This window comes from Heterodontus francisci, chromosome 5 (assembly GCF_036365525.1).
Source record: "Heterodontus francisci isolate sHetFra1 chromosome 5, sHetFra1.hap1, whole genome shotgun sequence".
Lineage (NCBI taxonomy): Eukaryota > Metazoa > Chordata > Chondrichthyes > Heterodontiformes > Heterodontidae > Heterodontus > Heterodontus francisci.
The window spans coordinates 131233473-131247049 of record NC_090375.1 but is presented as its reverse complement, the minus strand read 5'-3'; the positions used below and the strand labels follow the sequence as shown (position 1 = coordinate 131247049).

At 43.8% G+C, this 13577-nt stretch overlaps 1 protein-coding gene across 1 annotated transcript in view; it reads left to right on the top strand.

Moving 5' to 3' along the window:
- LOC137370051 (CAP-Gly domain-containing linker protein 1-like) overlaps positions 1 to 11684 on the top strand; it is a 197891-nt gene extending 186207 nt beyond the window's left edge. The window contains exons 10-11 of the mRNA XM_068032096.1: positions 778 to 945; positions 11131 to 11684. Of these exons, the coding sequence (XP_067888197.1) occupies positions 778 to 945; positions 11131 to 11340 (378 nt within the window). The 3' untranslated portion in view covers positions 11341 to 11684. The remainder of the gene's footprint in view (positions 1 to 777; positions 946 to 11130) is intronic.
- Positions 11685 to 13577: the final 1893 nt, after the last annotated feature.

Here is a 13577-nt window from a genome sequence, read left to right as displayed (position 1 = left end):
AGGCAATATACCAACTTGGAATCACGACTGTGGCCACAGACATACCAATCTGTTTCCCCTAACCATTCCTTTATCACTTGCATTCCTAATCTTCCTCCACCTGATGGTACTTCCTGCACATGTAGTTGAGCAGGACACAAGAAGCAGCCTGGAGTTCCCACATGGCACAGGATGTACATTCAATGGAAAGGAGGTGCCCTGCCATGCCTCATCAGGACATTTGTGAATGAAACACAAGATTATAACTTCTCATTTGGATTGATAACAATTTAAGGGGTAACACTCACCAGCAAGCTACAATAATTTAGTAGAGAGCTCAGAGGAGCTGACCATTTATCGTGCTTATAGGAAATTCACCAGGGTGTTGACGTATAAACACACATCCTTTACATCTATGGACATTTGCTTGAATAACAGTAATTGGCTGTACTGCACAGTGGCATGGAAAGATTTAAGATTTGGCCTACACTGTACAGTGGGCTATAGATTACCCATATAGTGTATTCCTAATCTCAGTTGATCCATTCACGATTGGAGAAAAATCTTCTCTCTTGCATATCTGAGAAGTTAACTCGATTGTGTGGGTACCGGTTGCCTGTTTGTTCTCTCCATTTTATAATGTTGCACATGGTATATGGGGCCCTAAAATTGATATGCAAAAATTGTGGGGGTGTGGGGGGCCGGAGGGGGGAGGCAGGGTGTGGAGCAGAGAGAGGAGGAATTAGGGAAGTGAATAAATATCAAGTTAATTCAACTGATGTACAATTACCTTTGTAGCTGTGTCGTCTGGAACAAGGAAAGAGCTCTGTAGAGCTGAACGGACTGTCACTTCGGAACCAACTGGCCACACTGGAGAATCGACATTCCAGTGTTAAGCTGGAAAATACCCAGCTGAAGAAAGAGAAAGCCAGTCTAGTTGAGCACATCTCTGAATTACATAAACAGGTATTTTGATGTAGCATATATTTACCTAAAACTTATTCAAATAATGACTAGTTCATAGTGGCTGCCATTAATGGTGCAGAATAAAAAAAACAAGCAATCTGGCAAGGAAGAGATATGCTAAGAGTTGGAAATCACCACAAATTGCTGGATAACTTGCACCCTCCAATGTCAGTCTCCCCATGAGTGTCAAGAAATTGCTAGATTTGAGCTGTAAATACAAATGAATCTTGCCACAGCCATTTAGCGCTGGTAATTTGTCATAAGGACCTTGTTAACCACATGATTTATGGTTCTGACATGCTATTCAACCTTGGAGGCCCAGAAAGGGAATAATTAAAACTGGAGTCTAACTCCTGAAGGCAGTAAACTATAGACTTTCTTTTCCTTATTTTTCCTTTTTCTCTTTATCCAATCTTTCCCTCAGTTTTGAATTTGACTCATTCATCCTATTTCCTTCACTGTGATTTGTTGTTTATCCTTTTAATTTATTAAGGAGACGAGACCAATGTAACCAACTTTCCTGAGGTTCCAGATGCACTGTTGATGTTGCCACGTTTTTATCAGCTTGCGTTTCCAGCAATTTGTGGTGCGTAAACATAATCTGATGAGTGAGGCGCTCCAGCAATTTCTAGGCCATGAATTTGTAAAGGCCCAGGTAAATCAGAAATTATGGTAGTATTTTGCATCGTAAAACGAATTCCTTGAAGCCATGAATATGATCACAGTTCATTCTCCATCATTCAAAATGCATAAAATTGGTTTAAAACTACAAGTGATTCCCAAAACTGCTGACAGGTGCTGAAATTACATTGACAGATTTTGAAATAGTTCAGATAATTTGAGCATGATCTGGTAATACATATGGTATTAATAGTGGAAAGGATTCTTACTTAAACAGGGCTACTGGAACTTGCTTTTATTGCTGATTGCAGAATATTTCACCCTTTTACCCTGACAAAAACTATCCCAATCTGTCACCAACTTGCCCCTCGCAGCTTTTGTTCCAGATTGAATGCTGCTGCACTTTCTGGTCAGAAAGTGATCAGGGTGGGGGAAGATGACTCCCAAGGCTACTTGGAAAGGGGGAGATGGTTTATAGTTAACAATTAATCAGATTGAGCAGGAGTGCCATCTCTAGTTATCCTGAGAAAATGCTGATAGGCCTTCTCATTGAACCACGAGTACTCCTACAATGGTGTTACAAAGGGAATTCCAGGATATCAACCTGGGAACAGTAATGCATGTCCAAGTCAGGGCGAGTGTGACTTGAAGGTGATGGTGCTTCCATGGAATTGCTGGTCCTCTCATTTTCAATGCAAAAGTTCAAATAGGAGAAGGAGGTGCTGTTTAAATAACCTTGAGTTGCTGCATATCCTATCGATAGTATTCACTGCAGGCAGTGCACCAGTGGTGGTCTGTTCTGGTTGGTGTCAAGCTTCCTGACCTTTGGTGAGACTGGTCAGGCAAGTATTCTATCATAGTCTACCAAGCACCCAGCCCTTGTGGCCATGGTGTTGATATGGCTAATTCAATTAGGTTTCTGATCTTTGGGGCCCCCAATCATTGCTAATGCTGGGTAATTTTGCACAAGCCCATAGTGCCACACTGTAATCAGATACAAGTTCAAATTTCCCATCTCATTCCACTGACATCTGATATCAGCTGTGCTGCCAAGGGGAAAAATGGAAAGGAGGACAGACGGAAGTAATTTCAGGCCGATTTCACATCTCTATGACACTCGAGAGCTCAAATCTTTCAATTCTCACAATAATATCATGTTGGATGTTACTCTATTTATTAGTATGTTAAATAGAATCATAGAAGGTTTAAGGCACAGAAAGAGGCCACTTGGCCTAACGTCTGTGCCGGCTGAAAAATGATCCACCTATTCTAATCCCACCTTCCAGCATTTGGTCCGGAGCCCTGCAGCTTATGGCACTTGAGATGCATATCCAGACTCCTTTTGAATGAGTTCAGGGTCTCTGCCTCAACTACCCTTTCAGGCAGTGAGTTCCAGACCATCACCATCCTCTGCGTGAAAAAGTTTTTCCTCATCTCCCCTCTAATTCTTTACCAATCACTTTAAATCTATGCCCCCTCATCACTGACCTCTCTGCTAAGGTGAATAGACCCTTCACCTCCACTGTATCCAGGCCCCTCAAAATTTTGTACATTTCAATCAGATCTCCCCTCAGCCTTCTCTGTTCCAAGGAGAACAACCCCAGCCTATCCAGTATTTCCTCATAGCTGCAGTTTTCCAGTCCTGGCAACATCCTTGTAAATCTCCTCTGTACCCTCTCGAGTACAATTACATCCTTTCTGTTATGAGGTGGCCAGAATGGCACACAGTACTCAAGTTGTGGCCTAACCAATGAGTTATACAGTTCCAGTGTAACCTCCCTGCTCTTGTATTCTATACCTTGGCTAATAAAGGAAAGGATTCTATATGCCTTCTTAACCACCTTATCAACCTGTCCTTCAGGGATCTGTGGACATTCACTCCATGGTCCCTTACTTCCTGTACACTTCTCAGTATTTTCCCATTAATCGTGCATTCCTTTGCCTTGTTTGACCTCCCCAAATGCATCACCTGACGCTTCTCCAAGTTGAATTCCATTTGCCACTTTTCTGCCCATCTGACCAGATCATCAATATCTTCCTGCAGCCTACAGCTATCCTCCTTGCTATCTACCACAAGGCCAATCTTTGTGTCGTCCACAAACTTCTTGATCGTGCCCCCTACATTTACGTCCAAATCATTAATATACACCACAAAAAGCAGGGGACCCAGTACTGAGCCCCGTGGAAACAGCCCTCCAGTTGCTAAAACAGCCGTCAACCATTACCCTTTGTTTCCTGCCACTGAGCCAATTTTGTATCCACCTTGCTGCATTTCCCTGGATCCCATGGGATTTTTTTTTAACCCAGTCTGCCATGTGGAACCTTGTCAAAAGCCTTGCTAAAATCCATGTCGACCACATCAACTGCACTACCCTCATCTATCTTCCTTGTTACTTCTTCAAAAAATTCGATCAAGTTGGCCAAACAAGATCATCCCTTAATAAATCCATGCTATCCTTGATTAACATGTGCCTTTCTAAGCGACAGTTTATCCTGTCTCTCAGAATAGATTCTGATAATTTGCCCACTACTGAGGTTAGACTGACTGGCCTGTAATTATTCAGTCTATCCTTCACTCCCTCTTGAAACAGAGGTACAACGTTCGCAATTCTCCAATCCTCCAGCACCGCACTTGTATCCAGTGAGGACTAGAAAATGATGGTCAAACCCTCTGCTATTTCCTCTCTTGCTTCTTTTAACAGTTTAGGATACATTTCATCTGGCCTGGTGATTTATCAACTTTCAAGAATGCTAATCCCATTAATACTTCCTCTCTCCCCATGTTTATCAGATCCAATACTTCACACTCTTGCTCCTTAACTACAATATCTGCATTGTCTCCCTCTTTTGTGAAGACAGACGCCAAGTATCATTAAGAACCATACCAATATTTTCCGCTCCTACACAACGGGGTACCTTTTTGGTCTTTTATGGGCACTACTCTCTCCTTAGTTATCCTCTTACTCTTAATGTATTGATAAAACATCTTTGGGTTCACCTTGATTTTGCTTGCCAATAGTCTTTTATGCCCTCTCTTTGCTTTCCTAATTTCCTTTTTGATTTTACCCCTCCACTTTCTCGGCTTTCTGTAGTATTGAGTTCTCGGTGTCAGACATAAGCTTTCCTTTTCTGCCTTATCTTACCCTGCAGGCTTCTTGACATCCATGGGGCTCTAGATTTGACCGCCTCTTTTTCTTTGCGGGAACATGTTTACCCTGAACCCCTTTAATCTCTCCTTTGAATACCTCCCACTGTTCTGACACTGATTCACCTTCAAGTACCTGTTTCCAGTCCACTTTCGCTAAATCACTCCTCAGTTTAGTAAAATTGGCCTTGCCCCAATTGAGAATTCTAACTCCTGTTCTATCTCTGTCCTTTTCCATAATTATGTTAAAACTGACTGAATTAGAGGTTAAAGCAAGCAAGTCCAGTAGGCAGGCCGTGCAGGGGCAGGACAGGAGCGCGGAAGGTCCGGTAGGCTAAACTACATTTACTTTAATGCAAGACTTACAGGTAAGGCAGATGAACTGAGAGCATGGATCGGTACATAGGATTGTGATATAGCTATTACGGAAACGGGGTTGAGGGATGGGCAGGACTGGCAGCTTAATGTTCTGGGGTACCGATCCTTTCAGCGTGACAGAGGTGGAGGTAAGAGAGGTGGAGGGGTTGCACTATTGATTAGGGAGGACATCACGGCAGTACTTAGAGAGGATATCCCAGGGGGAATGTCCAGTGAGGCCATATGGGTAGAACTTAGCAATAAGAAAGGGGTGATCACTTTGATGGGATTATACTATAGGCCCCCCAATAGTCAGAGGGAAGTGGAGGAGCAGATATGCAGGGAAATCACAGATAGGTGTAGGAATTATAGGGTTGTAATAGTAGGTGATTTTAACTTCCCTATTATTGACTGGGACTGCCTTAGTGCTAAGGGATCAGATGGGGAAGGATTTGTTAAGTGTGTCCAGGATAGTTTTCTGAAGCAGTATGTGGATGGTCCTACTAGGGAAGGGGCTACACTCGACCTCCTCTTAGGAAATGAGGATGGGCAGGTAGTTGATGTGTCAGTGGGGGAGCACTTTGAGACCAGTGACCAGAACTCTATTAGCTTCAAGATAGTTATGGAAAAGGATAAGACTGGTCCTCAGGTTGAAGTCCTAAATTGGGGGCAGGCTAATTTCGATGGCATCAGACAGGAATTCTCAAAAGTTGAATGGGGGAGTCTGTTTACAGGTAAAGGGACTTCTGGCAAGTGGGAGGCTTTTAAAAGTGAGATAGGAAGAGTTCAGGGCCGGCATGTTCCTGTTAGATGGAAGGGCAAGGCTGGCAAGTTTAGGGAACCTTGGTTGACAAGGGATATTGAGGGTCTGGTCAGGACAAAGAAGGAGGCATATGTCAGGTATGGGCAGCTGGGATCGAGCGAGTCCCTCGAGGAGTGTAGGGGATGTAGGACTACACTTAAGGAGGAAATTAGGAGGGCGAAAAGGGGCCATGAGATTTCCCTGGCAGATAAGATAAAGGAGAATCCTAAAAGATTCTATAATAATATTAAGAGTAAAGGGGTAGCTAGGGAGAGAGTAGGTCCCCTTAAGGATCAGTGTGGTAATCTATGTGTGGAGCCACGGGAAATGGGCGAGGTCTTAAATGAATATTTCTCGTCCGTATTTACCGTGGAGAAGGTCATGGAAGCTAGTGAGTTCAAGGGAGGGAACACCGATATCCTGGAGCATATCAACATTACAAAGGAGGTGTTGTTGGAGGTTTTGAAGTGCATTAAGGTGGATAAACCCCCAGGGCCTGACCAGGTGTATCCTAGGATGCTATGGGAAGCAGGGGAGGAGATTGTTGGGGCCCTGGCAGAGATTTTTGTATCATCGTTAGCCACGGGTGAATTATCGGAAGACTAGAGGATTGCTAATGTTGTCCCTCTATTTAAGAAGGGCAGCAGGGATAAGCCAGGGAACTACAGGCCGGTGAGCCTTACCAGTGGTGGGAAAGTTATTGGAAGGGATTCTGAAAGACAGGATTTATATGCATCTGGAAAAGCATGGTCTAATTAGGGATAGTCAGCATGTCTTTGTGCGTGGGAAATCATGTCTCACGAATTTGATTGAGTTTTTCAAGGAGGTGACCAAGCGGATTGACGAGGGCAGGGCGATGGACGTTGTCTACATGGGCTTTAGCAAGGCCTTTGACGAGGTCCCACATGGTAGGCTGGTCCAGAAGGTTCGAACACATGGGATCCAGGGTGAGCTAGCAAATTGGATACAAAATTGGCTTGGTGATAGGAGGCAGAGGGTGGCAGTGGAGGGTTGTTTTTCTGATTGGAGGCCGGTGACCAGTGGTATGCCGCAGGGATCGGTGCTGGGCCCTCTGTTGTTTGTCATATACATTAATGACTTGGATGTGAGTGTAAGGGGCATGATTAGTAAGTTTGCAGATGACACCAAAATTGGTGGTATAGTGGACAGTGAAGAAGGTTGTCTAAGGTTACAACAGGATATAGATCAACTGGGAAAGTGGGCAAGGGAGTGGCAAATGGAATTTAACGCAGACAAGTGTGAAGTGATGCATTTTGGGAAGTTAAAGCAGGGCATATACAGTGTATGGCAGGGCCTGAGGGAGGGTTCTTGAGCAGACACACCTTGGGGTGCAAGTACATAGTTCCCTGAAAGTGGCAACACAGGTAGACAGGGTGGTGAAGAAGGCGTATGGCATGCTTGCCTTCATTGGCCGAGGCATTGAGTACAAGAGTTGGGACGTCATGTTACAGTTGTACATAATGTTGGTTAGGCTGCATTTGGAGTACTGTGTGCAGTTCTGTTCACCGCACTACAGGAAAGATGTGATTAAGCTAGAGAGGGTGCAGAAAAGATTCACAAGGATGTTGCCTGGTTTCGAGGGCTTGAGTTATAAAGAGAGATTGGATAGGCTGGGTCTGTTTTCCCTGGAGCAAAGGAGGCTGAGAGGGGACATGATAGAGGTATATAAAATTATGAGAGGCATAGATAGGGTAGATAGCCAGAGTCTGTTTCCCATGGTAGGGGTGACTATAACTAGAGGGCATAGATTTAAGGTGAGAGGGAGAAGGTTTAAAGGGTATCAAAGGGGTAAATTTTTCACCCAAAGAATAGTGGGTATCTGGAATGAGCTGCCAGAGGAGGTGGTGGAGGCAGGAACAGTAGCGACATTTAAGAGGCATCTGGACAGGTACTTGAATGAGCAAGGCATAGAGGGATATGGAAATAATGCAGGCAGGTGGGATTAGTATAGATGGGCATTATGGTTGGCATGGACGCGGTGGGCCGAAAGGCCTGTTTCTATGCTGTACGACTCTATGATTCTATGGTCACTACAACCAAAATGCTCTTCCACTGCCACTCCTTCCACCTGCCCAGCTTCATTTCCTAAAACTAAATCTTAAACTGCGCCCTCTCTTGTTGGACTTGCTACATACTGGGGAAAAAGTTCTCCTGAAGGCACCTCAAGAATTCTGCTCCCTCAATTACTTTCACACTAAAACTATCCTAGTTAATATTGGGTGAATTAAAATCCCCTACTATTACTGCCTTATTGTACTTGCATTTCACAGAGATTTGCCTACATATCTGCTCTTCTATCTCCCTCTGACTGTTTGGGGGTCTATAGTACACTCCCAGCAGTGTGATTGCCCCTTTTCTGTTCCTTAGCTCAATCCATATGGCCTCATTTGATGAACCTTCCAACTTATCATCCCTCCTCACAGCTTTAATAGTTTCCTTGACCAAAATTGCTACTCCCCCCTCCTTTCTTATCCCCCCTCCCTATCACGATTGAAAACCCCGTAAGCAGGAAAGTTGAGCTGCCATTCCTGATGCTCCTTAAGCGGTTTCCGTAATAGCTATCATATCATCCTGCCATGTGTCCATCTGTGCTCTTAGCTTATCTGCTTTATTTGCTATACTCCTTGCATTGAAATAGATACTATTGAGCACTGCCAAACTTTATTTTCTAACCCTCGTTTCCTCTGTCTTCCAGACTCATCCATTATTTTTCTGCCTTCCATTTTAATTTCTTATTTTGTCCCAGCTGAGTCTACCCTCAGGTCCCAATCCCCCTGCCAAACTAGTTTAAACCCTCCCCAACAGCACTAGCAAAACGTCCCACAAGGAACTCAGCCCGGGCTCTGTTCAGGTGCAATCCCTCCGGCTTGTACAGGTCCCATCTCCCACAGAGCCGGTCCCAATGTCCCAGGAATCTGAAGCCCTTCATCCTGCACCATCTTTCCAGCCACGCATTCATTTGTCATATCCTTCTATTTCAGTACTCATTTGCATGTGGCACTGGGAGTAATCCGGAGATTACTACTTTTGAGGTCCTGCTTGTTAATTTCTTACCTAGCTCCCTAAATTCTGACTGCAAGACCACATCCTTTTCCACCTATGTCTTTGGTTCCAATGTGGACCACGACTGCTAGCTGTTCACCCTCTCCCTTCAGGAAGCTCTGCAGCCGCTCAGTGACATTAAGATGGCTTCATGGAATTAATTTAAGTAGTGTATTGACCACTTAAAAAAATTGCACCCCCATCTATCGAGCTATTGAATGCATGAGTCAATTTTAAAAAAAATTCTTCTACGGGATGTGTCACTGGCAAAGCCAGCATTTGTTGTCCATCCCTAATTGCCCTTGAGAAGGTGGTGGTGAGCAGCCTTCTTGAACCACTGAATTCCATCTGGTGTAGGTACACCTACAGTGCTGTTAGGGAGGGAGTTCCAAGTTTTTGACCCAGCGACAGTGCAGGAACAGTGATATAGTTCCAAGTCAGGATGGTGTGTGACTTGGAGAGGAACTTGCAGGTGGTGGTGTTCTCATGCATCTGCTGCCTTTCTTTCTAGGTGATAGAGCTTGTGGGTTTGGAAGGTAATGTCGAAGGAGCCTTGGCAAGTTGCTGCAGTGCATCTTTTATATGGTATACGCTGCTGCCGCTGCACTGGTGGTGAAGGGAGTGAATGTTTAAGGTGGTGGATGGGGTGCCGATCAAGCGAGCTGCTTTGTCCTGGATAGTGTTGAGCTGCTTGTGTTGTTGGAGCTGCACCCATCCAGGCAAGTGGAGAGTATTCCAGCACACTCCTGCCTTGTGCCTTGTAGATGGTGGACAGGCTCTGGGGAAACAGGAGGTGAGTTACTCACAGCAGAGCTCCCAGCCTCTGACCTGTTCTTGTAGCCACAGTATTTATAAGGCTGGTCCAGTTAAGTTTCTGGTCAATGGTTAAACCCCAGGATGTTGATGGTGGGGGATTCAGCAATGGTAATGCCACAGAATGTCAAGGGAAGATATAGTTATATTCTCTCTTGTGGGAGATGGTCATTGCCTGGCACTTGTGTGGTGCAAACGTTACTTGCCACTTATCAACCCAAGCCTGAATGTTGTCCAGATCTTGCTGCATATGGACACAGACTGCTTCAGTATCTGAGGAGTCACGAATGGTTTTGAACACTGTACAGTCATCAGCAAACATCCCCTCTTCTGGCCTTATGATGGAGGGAAGGTTATTTATGAAACAGCTGAAGGTGGTTGGGCCTAGGATACTACCCTGAGGAACTCATGCAGCAATGTCCTGGGGCTTAGATGTTTGGCCTCCAACAATCACAACCATCTTACTTTGTGCTAGGTATGACTCGAACCAGTGGAGAGTTTTCCCCACTTCCCACTCACTTCAATTTTGCTAGGGCTCCTTGATACCATACTCAATCAAATGCTGCCTTGATGTCAAGGGCGGTCACTCTCACCTCAGCTCTGGAATTCAGCTCTTTTGTCCATGTTTGAACCAAAGCTGTAATGGGGTCTGGAACCAAATGCCTCTGGCAGAATCCAAACTGAGCATTGATGAGCAGGTTATTGCTGTGTAAGTGCCAATTGACAGCACTGTCAACAACACCTTCTATCAATCACTTTGCTGATGATCGAGAGTAGACTGATAGAGTGCTAACTGGCTGGATTGGATTTATGCTGCTTTTTTGTGGAAAGTTTTTTTTCACATTATCGGGTAGATGCCTGTGGTGTAGCTCTGTTAGAACAGCTTGGCTAGGGCCACAGCTAGTTCTGGAGTGCAAGTCTTCAGGACCCGTAACCTTTGCTGTATCTAGTGGCTTCCGCCATTTGTTGTTATCATGTGGAGTGAATCGAATTGGCTGAAGACTGGGATCTGTGATGCTGGGGACCTCACACTGAGCAAAGAATGGGTTAAGAAGTTACCTCAACATGGTTAAAAATAATGATAATTTATTCGTTATTCTTAAAATGCTTCGTCAAAAGTGAATCGGTTTAATTCTGTTGTAGTATTATAAAAGTTATGACACTAGCAACTGTAATTGAATTAACATAGACTTGATCGTAATGTAAAATAGCAGGGAAGTTGCAGTTCTGCATAATTAAATGAAAGTGCACAACTGCACTGGGGGTGAAGAAGCCAGCTCTTGTAAACAATTGTCAAAGGGTACATTCAGGTCTAATTACATGTTTATATAACATGCTTTCTCTGCTGTTGGTTGTGAGATATCTGTTGCATTGCCAAATACAGATCTCTGAAAAAGATGAAGAAATTCTTCACATGAAAGGACATATTCATACACTAGCTCAGGACCTAAGCAGCCTGAAATCCCAACTCAAGATGGAAAGTTCTCTGCGTTCAGAAAGTTGGAAAGAGATTTCTAGCATTGCTGACACCATGAAACAAGTAGCAAGCACAATGAACAAAAGGAACACAAACCCAACTTCAGTTCTTTCTTAATTTTACAAAACAGTGGTGTTGAGTGGTCTGTGTACTAAGACTGAAGATATTGTCATAAAATCCATCGGGTGGGGGGTGCAACGGGACTGGTGAGGGTTAGTTTTCAATCCTGTGATAAAAGACCCAAGGAACAATGTTAACTGATAGATCATTTGTGAATTTACAGTATGTATTCCAAGGTGAGCTGCAAATCTTTATTTTTTTTTTAAGGCCTTCCAGATCATGAAAGCTCAAGTGAAACATTTCCAAACATTTAAGCATGGTCAAGTTAAAGACTCCTCTTTAGAATTCATCCCAGTATGTGTATACTCAGTTCTAAGCAATAAATATTATGATTAATTGACTGTCTGGGACATTTCAAGTTACTGTTCTGCAGTTTTAAATGGTGTGTGTGACTTATACATAGCTATGCTGTACAAACTCTTACTTTCAGTATTTGGCTCTGAAGCAAAAATGGAAAAAGCACTAAAAGCAAATCAAATATTGCTCTGATCTTGAATTTCATTAAATCAATTATAGTTTCCAACTCCATATCTTCTCCATATCATCGAGCACCTCCCTCTCAGTTCATCTGCCACTGAAACCCACATGCATGCCTGTTTAATTTTCAACTCGACCATTCCAATGTGCTTTTGGTTAGTTTCTCATTGGCCATCTTGCCTAACCCTCAGATGATCTAAAAGTCGACTGCCTGTATCTTATCCAGCACTACTGCTTGTCCATCACCCCTATCCTTACCGATCTACACTTGCACCTGGTTCCACAAAACCTCAAATGTAAAATTCTCAATCTTGTGTTTAAACCCCTTCATGGCCTCACCCCTTCCCATCTCTAATTTCCTCCAGCCCTGGCTCTGACCTCTTGTACTTCACCCCTCCCTTTGCTCCACGCTTCAGCCACTTGGGACCCCAGAGTCTGGAATTCTCTCAAGCTTCTCTGCCTCTACACTGCTGTCTCTTCCTTTAAGACCCTTCTAAAACTCTCTCTTTCACCAAGCTTTTGGTCACCCCTTATTTCTCCTTCTGTAGTCTGACAGAGTTGGGATAAAGGGCAGGTACTCTAATTGGCAGAACCTGACTAGTAGTGACCCCACAAGGATCTGTGTTGGGGGCCCCAGCTATACACCATATTTATTAACATAGATAATGGGATGGAAAGCCATGTATCTAAATTTGCCGATGACAAAGATCGACAGCATTGTAAGCAGTATAGATAGAATTGTAACATTACAAAGACTAAGTGAATGGGCAAAACTGTGGCAAATTGATTACAATGCAGGCAAATGCAAGATCACTTTGGACCTACACAGGATAAAACAGGGTACTTTCTAAATGGTGAAAAGCTATAAGAATGGAGAGCCAAAGACATTTTGGGTTCAGGTACATGAATCATTACACTGTCATGCATAGGTACAGAAAAAAAAAATCAGCAAGGTGAATGGGATGCTGATATATCTAAAGGACAAAAATACAAGGGGGACAAAAATCATGCTTCAGCTATACAATAAGATCATGGCTGACCTGATTGTGGTCTTAACTCCACTTTCTGCCTGCTCCTCCATAACCCTTGACTCCCTTGCAGAACAAAAATCTAACAGAGCCTTGAATGTATTCAATGGCCCAGGCTCCACTGCTCTCTGGAGAAGAGAATTCCAAAGATTAACAACCCTCTGAGAGAAGAAATTCCTCATCTGTCTTAAATGCGAGGCCCCTTATTTTGAAATTGTGCACCCTAGTTCTAGATTCCCCCATGCGGAAGCATCTCAGCATCGACCCTGTCAAGCCCCCACCGAATCTTGTACTTTCGATAAGATCACCTCTCTTTCTTCTAAACTCCAATGAGTATAGGTCCACCCTGCTCAACCTTTCTGCATAAGGCAACACCTTCATTCCAGGAATCAACCTAGTGAACCTTCTCTGAACTGTCTCCAATACAAGTATAACCCTCCTTAAATGAGTCCAAAACTGTACACAATACTTTAGGTGCAGTCTCACCAATGCCCTGTACAGTTGCAGCAAGACTTCCCTACTTTCACACTCCATCCCCCTTACAATAAAGGCCAACATTCCATTTGCCTTCCTAATTATATTCTGTACCTGCATGCAACTTTTTATGATTCATGTACAAGGCCACCACATCCCTCTGCACCGCAGCATTCTGCAGTCTCCATTTAAATATTCTGCTTTTATGTTCTTCCCAAAGTGGATCTCACATTTGCCATCTGCCAAATTTTTGCC